This window comes from Psammomys obesus, unplaced genomic scaffold (assembly GCF_907164565.1).
Source record: "Psammomys obesus unplaced genomic scaffold, mPsaObe1.curated_primary_1811, whole genome shotgun sequence".
In the NCBI taxonomy this organism is placed as follows: domain Eukaryota; kingdom Metazoa; phylum Chordata; class Mammalia; order Rodentia; family Muridae; genus Psammomys; species Psammomys obesus.
The window spans coordinates 4081394-4097384 of NW_026596443.1; the positions used below are offsets into that span (position 1 = coordinate 4081394).

Here is a 15991-nt window from a genome sequence, read left to right on the forward strand (position 1 = left end):
TGTGTGTGTGTGTGTGTGTGTGTGTGTGTGTGTGTGTGTGTGTGTGTTCATCTAGTCTGGCCAATGAACTTGAGCGACCTACTTATTTTCACTCCCCCAACACTGGAATTAAAGATGTGAACTATTATGCCTGGCTTTTAAGTGGGTGATAAGACCTAAATTCAAGTCCTTGTGTTTATATAGCAGGCACGTAACAATGAAGCCATCTTCTCAGCCCCTAGCTTAAGGACCCATACCATTTCTAAAGAAGTTTATAGATAACCCATAAGAGAATGGGCCCAGGACAGTGACACCCAGTATTCAGAGCCTCATGCTGAGCTCATCCCACAGCACAGAACAGGTCTAAGTATTCTTGGGAGAAGAGAGGTACCTATTCTGCCCAGATGGTACACACAGAGGGAAGCAGGCTTTCTGCCAAGATGGAGTACTCTTTCCTTACATGGGTGCTCCTGGAATCTGTGGCAGGACACTTCTTCATTGTCTGGATGCCCAAACATCACAGGATGTTTGTGGCGGCCCTGCCCCGGGGGCTCCAAATGATAGCAATCCCACCTCCACCTCCATTTCCAAACACTGTCTTCTAAGTCCTAAGCAAACAGCTGTAGCCAGAAGAGAATGAATGGGCACCTGTGCCCACAGCAGGTGGGAGAGCTTTGCTGCCAATGCCTCTCTAGCCACACCCCCACACTCAGATAGGAATCTGCTGGCAGCCTCCTCTTCTTTGAATACAAAGGGGACACACACACACACACACACACACACACACACACACACACACAGCATGGTGGTCTATCCCATGCTTCCTTAGGAAACTCAAACTTCTGGTGGGACACTCTATGAATCAAAATATTCCAGACTAGAAACTCAATGCCCTGGGAGCAGAACTGACCATTTAGTCAGCAGGCTGGGCTAGGCAGCTACGTTGAAGCCCAGGGTGTGGGCGCAGAGACATGCTTCTCCACTTGGAACCACTCATGGGGCTCTCTGGAGTTGGCCCTTGGGACCACAGTCCCAGGCAAGCCAGACAAGATCGCCTTGGCCAGAAGCCTCCCCTAGCTAGCCCATGTTCTGCCCTCCCTTCTAATGACTTTGTCTAGTAACCTGCTCAAAGAGTGAAGCCAGGCTTTGTGCCGGGAGGCATTTGCTTTCTGACTTGGCTGTTCCTGTATCATTTCTTCATTATGTTAATGAAGCACCTGGGTTCTTTAGCAGCCCTGCCTTCAAGATCCTCTGACCCCTTAATGCTTTCTTCCTTTTCCCTCCTTTTTTCTGAAGAAGTATGGTGTTTCAGCCCAAATTGATGGCCCCTGTCTTCCTGCAACTCCTTAAGTTAAGTAGGAAGCTCTCAGGAGTCCTCTACTCACTGTGTAGACAAGGAACATGAGTTCTAGAGTGAGCCAGGTCAAAGCAAATCAATACCTTTCTTAGGCTCCAAAGGCTGAAAAACTCACATTTACTGAAGACACTGGGCAGGACATTAACCAGACATTATGGACATAGACACCTGAGCTGAGCTTAGGCTGTGCGACCTGCCTCGACTGTCTGATCCTGCTCAGAGCCCTTCCACCTGCACATTCTATCTGCTTCCTTCTTTTGCATTACCACCGCTTGTACTGTGATCCTAGCTTTTCTCAGTTTATTCCTGGGCACCTCCTAACTCCTCCCACCAGCCTCCTACTGAGCACACAGGGTCCTTCTGGTCCCCACCTTTTTGCACCATCACTTCCATCTTTCTCAGGCAAAGCTTCCATTAGCCCCCAACCTTGCTGGAGAACTTACTGCGTTTCTGCTGTTTACCAGGAAAGCAAATCAACTTGACTCTAGCCCACCTAGACAGGCATCTCTTCCCTCCCAACCCCCCCTCCACACACATACACACTGCCCCACAGCAACAGATACACACTAGCCCACTGCTTCACCTACTTTCTGCCCAGCTACTTCGGAACCTCACATTTCTCCCAAGTTTCTGCTCAGACCTGTCATCTCCATGAAGTCTGTTCTCCCTGGATGCCCACAGCTGGACTCTGTCAGCTGCACACCCAGTCTTCCCTGGTCCTGTTTGTTCACTTGTTGCTGTAGGAGGATTCTATTACTCCTCCAAGCTTTTCAAATCAAAGGCACTTTTATTGTGCCTAGCATGGGGCTGAGTTCTTCTTTCTCGTTGAAAGGAGAGCCACAACTGCTCTAGCGGATTTCTTCTGGGAAAGGAGAGCCCAGTTGCTGATGGGCATGGGTTCCTATGGCCTCCTTGCCTAGGTGTGTACCACAGATGAAGTGAGCTGGTTGGTGGAGGATAGAGGGCTCTGAGCAAGACAGCCTAGGCAGGTGGCACAGTCTGAGCTCAGCCAAGGTCCAGGACACTTCTCTTTACTCTGATCTGGGACACGGCTGATCCCTGGCTGATCCCAGAAAGTTCTCTCTCAGTTCTGGAGAGCCAGACAGAAACTGCCCATCTCTTTGGAAGCAGTGTATGCGCTAGGCAGGCCAAGATGAAAAGAATGTCCATGTCCCCAGCTATTAGCCCATTTTGAAACCACGCTTCTGCCAACAAGGTGGGGCTGGCCAAACTGGCTCTGCCACAGGACACGCCCTTCTCTACCTGGCAAGCCACACACCCAGTGGAGTGTCCAACAGGGCCATGTTCGGCTAGGCAACCTCCTCACGCCCTTCTCCTGAAAGCTAGCACCCATACAACTTCACAGAGTCCTCGTCCCTCTTGGGCCTGGAGAGAGCTTTCTAGAGAAAGGACCTTGGCAGGAGGCCCCTCCAGGACAGGCTTCGTGTGCACATTGAGGTCCTTACAGAGTAGTGGCAACAGCTGTCTTGCATCTTACTAGGGCTTCATGCGCTCCTGAACAGCACGGTATACTGATGTGTATATCACTCTGAGCTTCCCTGGGGTCCTGCAGGCTCCACCAACAAAGCACCTAAGAGGGACACATAGTTTCCCCAGGCACAGAGAGTTCCTCTAAAGGCATTGGGTGCTGCTTACTTAGCAGTCTGTGTCAGCGAGAAAGCCACTGAGGCCTGAGTCACCAAAGATGGAATTTCATCAGGGACAGTGCCAGTCCCTGACTCCTCATGAGAAGCAGAGGCCCCACCCTGGGCTGAGCTTCTTATTTCCTGGCACACAGTTGTGAGAATGACCCCACTAGTCAGAATCCCTGATGTCCATCTGAGTAAAGAGTGCTGCCACTTGGCCTTGAAGGAGCCTGAGGTAGAAGTGCATTGTGGAGTCCTCAAAGGCAGGGAGGAAACACACCCACAATTCCATCACCAATACCCTGAAACCCAGGGACACCCCAGAAGCATCTGAGAGTTGCCTGTGAACTAAAGATTATGTCTGTTAACAGCCAGCTTTTTTGTTTGTTTTTTTTTTTTGTTTTGTTTTTTTGAGACAGGGTTTTTCTTTGTAGCCCTGGCTGTCCTGGACTCCCTTTGTAGACCAGGCTGGCCTTGAACCCATGCAGATCTGCCTACCTCTGCTGGGATTAAAAGTTGTGCACTGCCACCATCACACAGATGATAACCATTTCTTAGCCACTGAAAAGAGGGACAACAGTATACACCAACATAGCCAGCCCCAGGTCTCAGATATGCTTTGTTACCTGATTTGTTGTTGTTTGTTTACTTGAAATAGAATCTTAATGCATAGTCCAGCCATAATTATCTTGCCTCAGCCTCCTAAGTGTTAGGATTACAAGGATGAATCATTGCACCTAGGTTGTCATCTAAAAAAAACCTTTAAAATGTAAAAAACAAAAGTTTCGGTACTCATCTCGGAAGCATATGTAGACTTTATTAGAAAGCTGGTCAGAAACAGTGTCTCTCATGACTTTGGAAGAGCAGAGACCTTGAGCACTTACCAATCAGTTAGTATTAAAAAACATTTGCAGATAACTGAAGACAGATCTCTCACAGCATCAAGATGACTGCAGCCCAGGTTCGAGGGCACTACAGAACCCCAGTAAGTAAGTAGCCTGAGAAGCTTTTGGGAAGTGACTTTCTCTCCAGGGACACCTGTTACTTAGCCTCTTGGCTGTAGGATCCAAGGCCTCCTTATGGGTGGGAAGCCCACAGAGGAAGCTTCAAAGTGAATCAGCACTCAATAACAACTGCTGTCAGAACCAAGCACCACAGCAGCTACAGCGCCAGCTCTCTCTACATCCTGCTGCCTGCTTTACCACTAACTCAGGTCCTTTCCTGAGTTAGTTCCTCTCCTGCAGTGCACCCGTGAAGCAGGGTTGTAGCTCTCATCACTGTCGGAATGAGCTCAGGGACAAGGCTGTGAGGTTTTGTACACGTGTATAAAACCTTTAATCTTTTTAGAGATAAAAATGTTAACTATGTGTAGGACATCTGTGTCTGCATGTGGCTAGGAGCAAGTAAGAGCAGATGCCCCCCGAGGACAGGGGCGCCGGACCCCCGAACTGGACTTACTAGAATTGTGAGCACAAGTGCAGGAGATCAAACTTTGGTCCTCTGGAACTGCAGCACGTACTCTTAACTCCAGCCCCCATGTTTCCTTCTAGAAGGGAAATCTGAGCAGTGTTTGACACACAGCTCTCTCATATGCAAGTAGCAGTAGAGCCCTGGCCCTTGGCTGTCTCTCTCCCATAAGCTCAGACAAGCTGGAGCCTCATTCATTCTAGACTGCAGTGTCAGGGATTCTGGATTTTGAACTCAGAGGCCAACCCAGATGTCCCAATGATGGGTCAACCCAGGGAGAGAGAAGTAAGGGGGGGCACTGCAGTGTGAGCTAGCTTCACAGCAGAATTCAGTTAAGTCTCTCACTTAACTGTGTCCTCACCTTGTCTTGGAATATCAGGGGGAAGGCTGAATAGTCCCGGGACCACTGTGATCCCTGAGCCTATGTGTATTTCTCAGTGCCAGAAGATAGTCAAAGACTTTGTGGAGGAGACATACCACTGGGAACCTGTTTCCCTGGCCCCAAAGAGCTCCTGTAAGACACAAATCCTTTCCTGCTGATTAGACCACCAGAATCGCATATGAAGGCATGTGACCACCCCTCTCTTCCCTCCAATGTCTGGGTAGAAGTTTAACCCTTTGGAGGATGAACATGTGCATGCACATATGTATAGGCAAGTGTGTATCTACTTGTATCCACACATATGCAAGCGCACACCCATCCTGTACACTTCCCACCTTCTCACCTGAGAAACACATTTCTCCAGAGTAGTCTTAGATAAGGAAAACTGTTGTCTGAGGCCACTTGGCTAATAGGTGGTGGATAGTCAATCAGATCCTTGGTCTCCCTCGGTGTTTGTGCTCCAGTCGCCAGCCACCGGCTACCAGAGTTGGGTGACTGGGACAAAGTCCACATGGCAAAGAGTACTGGGTATGGTGGCACATGCCTATAATCCTTGCACTCCAGGTGCTGCACCAGGAGAGTCATGAATTCCAGGCTGTCCTAGGCTTCATAGTGAGAACTTCTTTCAACAAAACAAAATTAAACAAACAAAACAAATCAAACACAAAAGACAAAGAGCTTTTGTCTTGGGTGGCCCTTTGCCAAACCGTCAAAGGAGTCTCTAGTAATTCCAGGCCTGGGAGGTACTTGCCTTTCCTCTTTTCATGGTTTTGATAAATTCTTGAATATATTTAAGAAGAGAATAGAGCTCGAGGAGGTGCAAACTCAGTGGTAGAATGCTCGCCTAGGATGTGTAAGGGCTTGGATTCTATCTTCAGCACTGTGTGGCTGGGGAGAAAAGGAAAAGAGATAGAGAGCTTGGCTGTTCACTGGTGTCACACAAGTCTGTTGCCTAGAGACCAGGGTTGAAAAGACCCTCTGGCCCAAAGGACACCAGTGACAAAGGAGACCTGGCCCTGGTGTGTTTCTATAGCTGGTGTGTTCTGTGTAGGAACATGAGTGTAACAATGGAGAGGAGCAACTGGTTCCCTTAAGCCACACGTTGCTCCGAATGCACTGTGCGCTTAAGTTGTTTGGAGAACACAGGAGCCAGTGCTAAGACTGGTAGTGGGAGCTGGACCCTGGAGTCTCTTGGAGTTAGCCAACTATCGCTGGGTCTCTTTGAAGTTAGGTGTCTTGGGTCATCCAAGACTCTGGGGTGGCTAAGAGGGAAATATGGGTCACTGGCTGCTTTCTGAGTGCTTCCATTCTGTCCCCAGCACTTTGAGGCATCCAGGGAAGTGACTGGGATTTTAGGCTTCATTCCACAGAGCCTGGCCCTTGGCAGGCACTGAACATTTAGAGACTTAATCTGCACACACTTCACTAGCAGTCAGTGGGGGCTGGTGGCCTTGTTGAGAGGCAGAGGCTCCACCTAGGTGCTTTTTTCCTGGGCCTACAGATCTCTACATAACCTGGGTGGGAGTCAGTGTGGGAAAACCATCCCACGTGATTATCTTATGATTCAGGATCTTCACATGCTTTGGACATGCACCATTGGTGGCTGTGTGGTGGCTTTAGGGATCTCATGCACACAGGCAGTAACCATCGTCAGAGCACATAGAAACACTTGCATTTCCAGTTTGATGACCATAAGGACAAAGCCTAGGTGTGAGTCCTTATGCTTCTTCGTTACTCACCAACATCTCTCTCAGAGCAAAGCAATTCAAAATTTCCAGTGGAGCAAAGGCACCTCACTAACATTAAATAGTTTCACATTGTTGATACTGGTTATTAAGGCCATGGAAGCCTTCCTTTAATAGCAAAGAATGCTGCTCTCTGTTATCTGACTTAGTGGCATGTAGTTGCTTTTCAAAGGAAATCCATTGAAATATAAAAGCGATTCCTTGAAAAATAAGTAATAGTTGGTATGATGGTTATAAAACTGTGATAGTAAGTGCTCATGACCCAGACTTTGGAAATACTATGGTGGCAAAGAGAGGCTTAACGGAGCCAGGTGACAAGAACTTCCATCAGGAGACCTGGCTTCAGCTCTTTCTCCCATGCCTAGTTGTACAGGCTTGGACAATCAGCCTATTCCCCCCCTCCCTCCGTCTCAGTTTCTCCAATCACAGACTGCCCCAGAAGGCTTTTGGTTTGGTGTAGGCTAGTCAGCCCTCCTTGAAGTCACAGCCTTCTGGCCAACCTGGCTCAGCCTTGTCTTCCTCCCCTTCAAGGCCACTCCCCAGGACATAGGGTGGGGGTGGAGGGGCGGGGCCCCCAAGCTGATTCTTTCTCCACCTGTGTCTCTTTGCATCCCCTCCCCGCCCTAACCCTCCACAACCAGATTTGATTTTGTTTTTCAGCTGAGTTTGCGCTCTTGGGGCAAGTAGGCAGGCAGGCCTCGCAGAGACTTGCCAGGGCCTGGGGGAGAAAGCTGAGCCTCACCCTAGCAAAGGGTGGGGACATCTCTTCCACCCACCTGGGAAATGCTACTACATTTGTCTCTCTGGGCTCAGTGACAAAAGGAAAATTCTCACCAGTAAAGGCACCAGAAAGAGCCCCTCAATGGCTTCATTTTTACAGCCCTTCTTCTAGTACCCTCTTCCTACTTTAGAGCTCCCTGGCAGGGGAGAGACACCACCCATCTTCTCCTGCCTCTCCCGGCTCCTGTCTCTCCTCACTCTTCATATCATGCTTCATGTCCACTGGGCTCCAGACTCAATGCTGCCAATTCTACCTGTGAGGTAATGAGCAAGCCCCGGCACTTTTCTGCCACTTAATTCCCCTGCAAATCAATCAGAAAGAATAAAAGTCCTTGGTTACCCACACATCTCACAGATACCCAAGGAATCGAGGCAGGGAATGAAAACATGAATGTTCTGTATAAATTCAAAATACAGCCCTAATCCCAGGGATTATCACATTGTATGAGTTGACAGAGAATGAAAAGGGGTGAGATAGTTTTACAAGCCCCTGCTTGTTATAACCCAGAACCCGAGGGCCACATCCGCAAACCCTACAACCCCCAACCCCAACCCTCACCACAGCTTTCATTTCCAGACCAGGAAACTGAGGCCTACTGAGGTTTAAGTCAGCAAGTGCTGTAGAATTTAGCTTTTAATTACATCCTCTCTTAGGCTGTTGTTTCATCTGGTCTTTGTTTTGAACCACAGTGTAAGGACTTTAAAGACTTGCTGGTTAAGTAGATTGCTTTTTTTGTCGGCTTGTCCTCCAAAGGGGCCCCAAACAAAACTCTATTAATCACTTCTGATTTAAAAAATTTTTTACAATTATTCTTGATTCTTCATGCCATTCCTCTAAAGTTTCAGAGTCTGTGCCTAGAACATGTGAGGGTAGGAAAGAGGGCAATGGCTACCTCTTCTGGAATCTTCCCTCTTAGAAGAGGACTCTATTTCATGCTCAGTGGCTAGAACTTTTTGTGTGCCTCCTAATCCCTAGCCAGGAGGGAAGGAGTTGAGCCCTGGTGAATCAGTCTAAGCCTTGGTTCTTCCAGTCTGACCACCAGAATGGAGCTCTGCATTAATTGTATGGAAAACCCAGCTGATCCATCAAGCTGAAACTGGCTTTTACTGTTCCAGGAGACAGTAACATTCTTTTCTGGAGCCTTTCTGAGAAGGGCCTGTTGCTGAGAGTGTCCTGAGCTGGTGATAGTGTCCTGGGCTGCTGGCTGTGTCCTTGGCCAGCTACACCCGGTCTTCCCACTCTACCCCTAACAAAGCACCACTTGCCTCTCCTACAGCCCCTCATGGGGACAAGAAGATCAGGAAGTGTGTGTGTATGTGGGGGGGTGAGTAGACATGCTCAATTCACTTTGAGGGGCAGTGTGAGTTCTGTTCCCCAGGGATTGTCTGCAGAAAACCAGGGGAGCTTGTGAGACTCCTGGAGCTGGCAACTGTCAAGCTGCTACCCTGAGTGATGGTGTCCATTCTTTTGGGAAAGCCAGAGCAGTACCTGCACTTGCCATTCTCAGCCCCAGGTCTTGCTGTGTTCTCCACCCTCTCCTCTCTGTTCATACGATTCAACATTTAGCATCTCCTAGAGGCCCATCTGGTCCCCCATCTGAAGCTCATGCTCAGTGATGCCATTCACATTTATATGCCATAACCATGTCCTCCTAGCTCTGTAGGACCATGAGGCCTGCATAATGAGCACGGAAGATGAATCCCAAGGAAGGACTTAAGCTATGGATGTTGACTTGAGAGGTCCTCAGCGAGGAAGTACAGCCTCAAGCTACTCAAATAAGCTAAGTCAGCTTTGGAGGGAGAAGCATGAAGGAAAAGGGAAGAGGGAAAAAAAGCTGTCCAACCTAGAAACTTCTTAGGAGTAAGCAGAGCCACTCTGACGGACTGCAGCTTGTCAAGAAGGGCCCGTGCAGGGACTCCTTGGACATGGACATTTGTCACAGGTGAAGTTCCACAGCTGAAGTGCCAGGAGCACCATAGTAGCAACTATTAGTTGGCGGAGACATGCCACATTTACATGGAAGAGTCCCCTCCCCAGTTACCCATCACCTCTCCCATTTACCTCCTTTTGCTCTCTGAAGCACATTCTGTCCTTTGGCAAGCAGGATCATTGTCTCTTCTTGTTAGGTGATAGCCCAGGGCCCTAGTGAGACCCTCCTATCTCCCAAGGCTGGGTGGGAGTGAGTCACAAGCTGGCAGCAGGGACACTGTGTTGGCAAGTACATCAATTGCTCCCTGGCAGAGCAGGATCCATGCCTCCTTGGGAGCAAGAGCCAGACTCTACTCTATCTTCCCTCACCTGGAAAGCAGCACTCAGGAATGGGAAGAGGGGGCTGGGGACCGTGTCTCCCATGTCTTACTACCGGGAAGAGCTAACTAACTTCCATCTTCCCGGTAGTAAGATGCTCGTATGAGAGCAGGAAGGAAGTACAGAGCCTTCACTCACCTGCACAACTGAAGCAGGGCCTCTGGTCTGGAGAAGCTGCACTGACTCCAGCTATAGGAAGCCACCGGGTTTGGCTTCTGTTCTGCAGCTCAGAGTCTCTAGTGCCCTCAAGCCCCATGGAGCCCCATGTTAGCCTTTGGCAGGGAGCTAGGAAAAGATCCTTATTCCGTGTTGAAGAAAACAGATGTTGCTTCAGGTTCCTCATCTTGAAGCAGTCCCATTGAGACTAGAATCCAGGCCTTGCACACAGTCCTCCTACTATCCCTTTCTCCCCATTTCAGAGACTGAGGCTCAGGCAGTTAAAGAACACGCCTGGAGTCACACAGATAACGAAGGGACTGAAGGTCCTGAGCCAAGCCCGGGGCTTGTTCCTCTACATCATGCCACATTGAGATAGCCTCTGCTAACTGAGGGCTGGGGAAGGGGGCTCTTTCTACTGCTCCTAGGACAAGGATCCTGACGTGCTTCTCTGGCAACCTCTCTGCACTGTGTGGTCCACTACCCAGTCCTTTGCATTACCAACTGTGATGCTGACAGAGGTGAACCACCAGCCCAGAAAGCACTGCGTTTGGATTGTCTATTTCCCAAGGAAACCTGATACAGCTACCATCCTCCAGTCTGTACCAGGAGCTCCCACAGGCTGCTTTGGGTCCAGAATGAACAGGCTTGGGTTGCCTCAGAGTCTTCAGTGGCCTCTAGTGTAGAGTCCACAGGACCCTGTCATTAAGGGAACATGAAACACTGATGCATCCATTAGGTAAGCAGCTAGGAGAAAGATCCAGGACAAAGATGGGATTCTCTCTCCTAATGTTCCTGGACAGTCTTGCCTCAGGACCTCCAAGCTGGATTTAATTGACCATGTGTATGTCATTCAAAATGGCAGCCGCCAGGGCTCACCCTGTTTCAGAGCTGGCTGGCATTGTCCACTATAGATCAGATCATGGGAAGGATGGTCAAATTCAATCCATATCCAAAGGACATTTTATTTGATAACTGTTAAAAATAATTCAATACTCAGGATGTATTTCTTGCTTTAAAAAGAGGAAAACTCTAGCTCTCACATGCACAGAAGTGAGGGCTGCTGTATCCTCTCTGCCCTAGCTTCCTCCAGGACAGACCTTATGATAGTGACTACTTACAGCTTTAGAATAAAGTATCTGTGCTTTCCAAATGGCCTCAGTTCTCTATCCCCTTCACCCTGCTCTACCTGACCCAGAAAGGTATCTAAGTGACCCATTATGTGGACAACTAAAAGGGACCCGAAGGCTTCCAGTTTTTCAGCTAGAAACAGCTGCAGCCTGTGGGTTCCTAGCTCAGTAGAGGAAGAAGTTCTTATGGAGACTTGTTTTAGTTATGGGAACAGCCTAGAATGCCAGACCTTAGGAACAGGATATATAGATGTGTTTGAATCTCAGATTAAAAGATAGTTTTTCAGAACAAGGTGGTGGTAGAGCATGCCTTGCCTTTAATCCCAGAACGCAGAGGTAGAAGCATGGGGATCTCTGGGTTTGAGGCCTGTTTAGTCCACAGAGTGTGTTCCAGGACAGCAAAGGCCACAGAGAGAAACCCTTTTTCAAAGAACAAAACAAAATCTGGGCTGGAGAAATGACGAGGTGATAAGAATCCAGGTTCAAAGGACCTGGATTCAATTCCCAGCACCCACATGACAGCTCACAACTGTCTGTAACTCCAGTTCTGGGGGTCCAACATCTCCACACAAACATACATACAGGTAAAATACCAATGCCATAAATAAATAAATCTTTAAAAATTCATTATGATTATGTCCCATATAGTTTATTTTATTGTATTTTATCTCACAAGCTTACTGTGACCTTCCCATTAATAATTATTGCCAGTGAACAGAGCTTGAGTCTAGGAATAGAAAATATGATGTTCCCTTTCTTCTCCTGTTGGTATTAGACTCCCCTTAGGAGAGGAGACTTGCTGGAAGACCAGGGCAGAGAGGAATGAAAGGATTTGAATATGTAGATCTCTTGTGAGTCCCCCCAACACCACTGTCACACACAGAGATTTATGGAGACTGATACAATGATCATCACAAAACGTAGAAGCCCCTAGAGTAAGGAAAACTAAACTCCTGGTGAGCCGGTAGTAGGTCAGGGGTCTAGGCTGCCATACCATTAGGCACTGTGTGCCTTCAATGAGTCATTTATCATTTCTGGGCTCGAGTTTCTCATCTGTAAAGCCTACTGGAGCTCTAACTGTCCACTGGTCTGCCTCCAAGGACTGGGACAGGGACCCAGAGTCAGCCCACCTGAGGCATCAGGTGTGGGGACATTCTTTCCTCATTTCACAGATTCCTCCTTCTTCCAGAGACCTGTAGGAGTGCCTTTTGGACTCTAATACTGTCTTCTAGAGATTCTTGTTTCTGAAGAAGGAGGCTGGAGTGACCCACAGGTCAGGGGAGGAATGCCGAGGTAAATTATTTTCTTTGGACCAGTCTTTTCCTTAAGCCCCTGGATGCTTTTTGTCAGACTCACTTCATTTTAAACTTCATTATAGGACTCTTTTTTTGCAGTTTTCTAAAACTTGTAATATAATTGGTCATAGATGAAGTATAAAAGATTTTTTTTAATTAGAAGGCTGTTATGATACAGACTATAAGGCAACACTATTGATTTTAAAATATCGTTAGAATTTACTTTTCGATTTGCCTATAGACTCACTCTACCTTTAAAGAAAATGTTTACTCACTAGTTATAAAGCTTTGATATTGGAGAACACTGTGATATTTGGAACCAGAACCAAATCTGAGGAAGGAAACTCTCAAAGTGGGCAATATTGTTTCTGCTCCAACAGGATCACCACCGTGAGGAAGCCACACTGGCACCTATATGACTTCTAAAATACACTGAAAACAGTTCCAATTAAAAGTCATTTACAGGCCAGAAACATTTGAGCAGGATGTTATAATTCTCTAGTACAGGAACAACTGTCTTTATTCTACTTCTGTTGAGCTTTGCTTCTCTCAACTTGACTAGAAGTTTGCTGAGGGCAAAGTGAGTCTTTGCAGTTTCATCCATAGTGTGCCTCACATGACGCTGTGCCCAGCAGTTGCTCAGTGCCAGCTGGCTGACTGACCGAATAAACAGAACCTATCTGTAGGAAATGGTCCTTCACGAGCTCTCAGAAACTCCTGAAAACATGCTGACGATGCTCATGCAGATGAACCACACCCTCCTCCTCATAGTCCCAGCTTTGGGGCTGCCATATTAGTTTTACCAGAGGGTGGAAAATACAACATTCCATGCTAGCTGTACCAACCATGGGAAAATCCCACACACACAAGGTTATCTCACACCACAACTCACCATTGCTGTTTCATCCCCACTTTCCTCTTCTCTAAATCTGGACCCCATTTATTTTTTTCTTGGTGTTCAGCTGATTACATGTCTGACTCCAATATCAATTATTCTGCTTCCTCTCTGCTCAGCCCACCTCCCACCTGGCCAAATCCTCCTGTGTGCTCAGCTCTTCCCTGTTCCCATAGTCTCTCCTGAACTGAGAGGAGACGGGACAAGCCTCAGCAGCTACCCTGTCATGAGTCATGTCTGCAGTGCTGCCAGCAAAGGAGTGAAGAGGGTTGGGCCTTAGGGCGAGGGGAAGGAAAGGGATTTTCAGTGGTTGTCAGAAAATGGGCCCAGGGAGGTGTGGAGGCTGTTTGGGAGCATTAAAGGCAATCGAGGTAGTTAAGGACTGAGTTAATTATCTAGAAGAAAGTGCTAGAAAGGCATAGAGCATATGAGGTATTTTAGAAACACCTCCTCCTCCCATTTCCATGGTTACACTCTCTGTTTGATAACACAGTTAATGTAGCATAATACCAACATGTGAATGAAGTGGAAAAACTGGTGCCATCAGTCTCATTTTATGGAGGAGAAAGCTGATGTCCAGAATGGTTAGCAGTTTCACCCGGAGTCACGGAGGGAAGCAGAAACAGCTTGGAAACCTCTAAGTTCTGACCAGGTCGGGAACATGTATATAGTTAGCATGATTATTCGCTTGGATCAATAAGCTCATTTGTTTGCCTTCAGGGGGCTTTACCTAACCCTTATACTCTGCATTACTAAGGTATTTTCTGAATCTATCTGAGCATCACCTTTTATGTTAAAGCCCTTTCACTTGTATGAGTGCTCTGCAAGCTTATTTGGTTTGATCACCTAAATTTATGTTGTACTGAGAGTGACAACTGATATACATAAACCCCCCCCCCAAAAAAAAAGGATGAAAAGTGAATTTGCAGCAGACTGAGTTCATTCTTTTCTTTAGTCTCCTGTCTGTAACATCCATGAAAGATCCATCCTCTACAGTTAGCCCCAACTAACCTGATCAAGAACAGAGATCAAGACACAATAAAAGAACACTAAATTCACAAGCCACCCACTCTCCCTTACACAGGACCCTGGGATCTTCAGCAACTTGGAGTGGCATCTGTGGTCATTTGTTCAAAACAAATGCTGCTGATCCTGACACAGCCCCAGCTTTGCATGGAGGCACATCTTTTATCCTTGTCTGTACGACATTTTGGAAGCCTCACAAAAGAATTCCCGAGAGCAATGCCGGTTAATGTTGAAATTAGCAAAAGTAAACAAAAGCCATGGAACTTGAGGACTCTGGGAAAGCTTGGTGCCACATAGCCCAACATCCCTGGTTTTAGAATAGGTCAGAACACGCACTGATGCATATGACTGTATCCAGAGCACCTACCAGTGCTTCAGACAGAACGCAGCTCCTTCAGGAAATGGACAGGTGGGCAGAGGGAGTTGAGGAAGACTGAGCCAGAACCAGGATTAAAGGATCTAGAATTATCTCCACCCACTTCATTTTTTTAAGCCTTACTAATTGTAATCTGCTTTTTATGTGTATTAGTTCAGTTACTCTTGACAATAAACCCAAGAAGACTTTGTTATATCTACTTTACTTGTGAGGAACTTGAGGGTTGGAAACTGAAACCCAAAGTCACAAGCTTACTGAGTGGCAGAGCTTGAATTTGAATCCAAACTTCTCTGCCTAGTAAACCCGAGCAAAGCTCTCCTCCACTCCAAGGTTGCTTCTGCAGAAGCTGCTGCAACTGACATGATCTCCTGGTTTCAGAGGACTTTCTGAGTACTTCTTTGACCATCAGTACACTTTAAGAGAGAAAATATGTCATAATTTCCCTAAAAACCTCCATTTACAAAGGACCTTTAGAATTCAGACTTCTCACATATCCTTGATCAAATCAGAAAAATCTGGAAATAGACTTTTAAAATGCTTTTTCTACAATGTTCTCATGAGATACTCAGAAATACCAAATCATCATCAAAGGAGGCTGCAGAGTCCCCTACGAGGCAATGGCCAGGCCGGCAGCCCTGGCTGGAGCTGCAATCTGTCACTGACTAATGTCTGCATTTTTCTTTTTGAGTAACCCGTGAAAGCCTTCTGCATCAGAAACCCCGGACCGTGCCCACAGACATTTCAGATCTTTCAGGATGGAAACAGTTTCTTACCGGATATCCCCATGAGCCATTCCCTGCCTGGAACTTGGAGAAGTAGCTGCTTCTGCTCGTGGTGCCATAGTTGTTGTAATTGTCAGCCAGCCCATCATACATGGAACCTGGAGGGCAGAGAAGGGGAGTCAGGGCAGGGATGGCCATCATCTTCACCCATCTTGCCCCTGCGGTATCACCCTCATCCAGGCCCACCACCTCCACCGAGGGAAGCAGCCTGAGTTCCTGGGAAAGGGTGTGAGGAATTGTCATCAGCTGGTCATCTCTTTCCATATCCTCCAGAGCCAGGGCCCAGCAGAGAGCCACTAGCCTGCCACAGGGGCCACTCTTAGACCCCTTAGAAGACCTTGACACCTACAGGTCAGGATATGTTCTGGAGAGCCTTGGAAAATGGCAGTTCCAGCCCAAGGAATCACAAGTCCGTGCTCCACAGAGATGAGCTTCCCACTCGGGGAAGGAAGGCAGGATCTCAACATTCTGGGTTCAGAGCCTCAAGGTCAGAGACGCTGCCCTGTGTGTCTCTGTGTGACCTGTGTCTCGGTGCACACTGTTTAGAGTCCGCTTCTGTCAGGACTGTGACTTCAAACTTGAGCCCATCCCCCACAGACGATCAGGTAACCTGCCCCTTCCTTCTCCTCGGAGGTCCTCCCGCTGGTAAATGGGGAGCAAGGATCAA

General features: G+C 47.7%; 1 protein-coding gene across 2 annotated transcripts in view; it reads right to left on the reverse strand.

The window, feature by feature from the left end:
* Positions 1–15991, reverse strand: part of Pkp1 (plakophilin 1) — a 43056-nt gene that overhangs the window by 17872 nt on the left and 9193 nt on the right. For both annotated transcript variants that reach the window (XM_055598241.1, XM_055598240.1), the window contains exon 2: positions 15316–15422. In XM_055598241.1, the coding sequence (XP_055454216.1) occupies positions 15316–15422 (107 nt within the window). The remainder of the gene's footprint in view (positions 1–15315; positions 15423–15991) is intronic.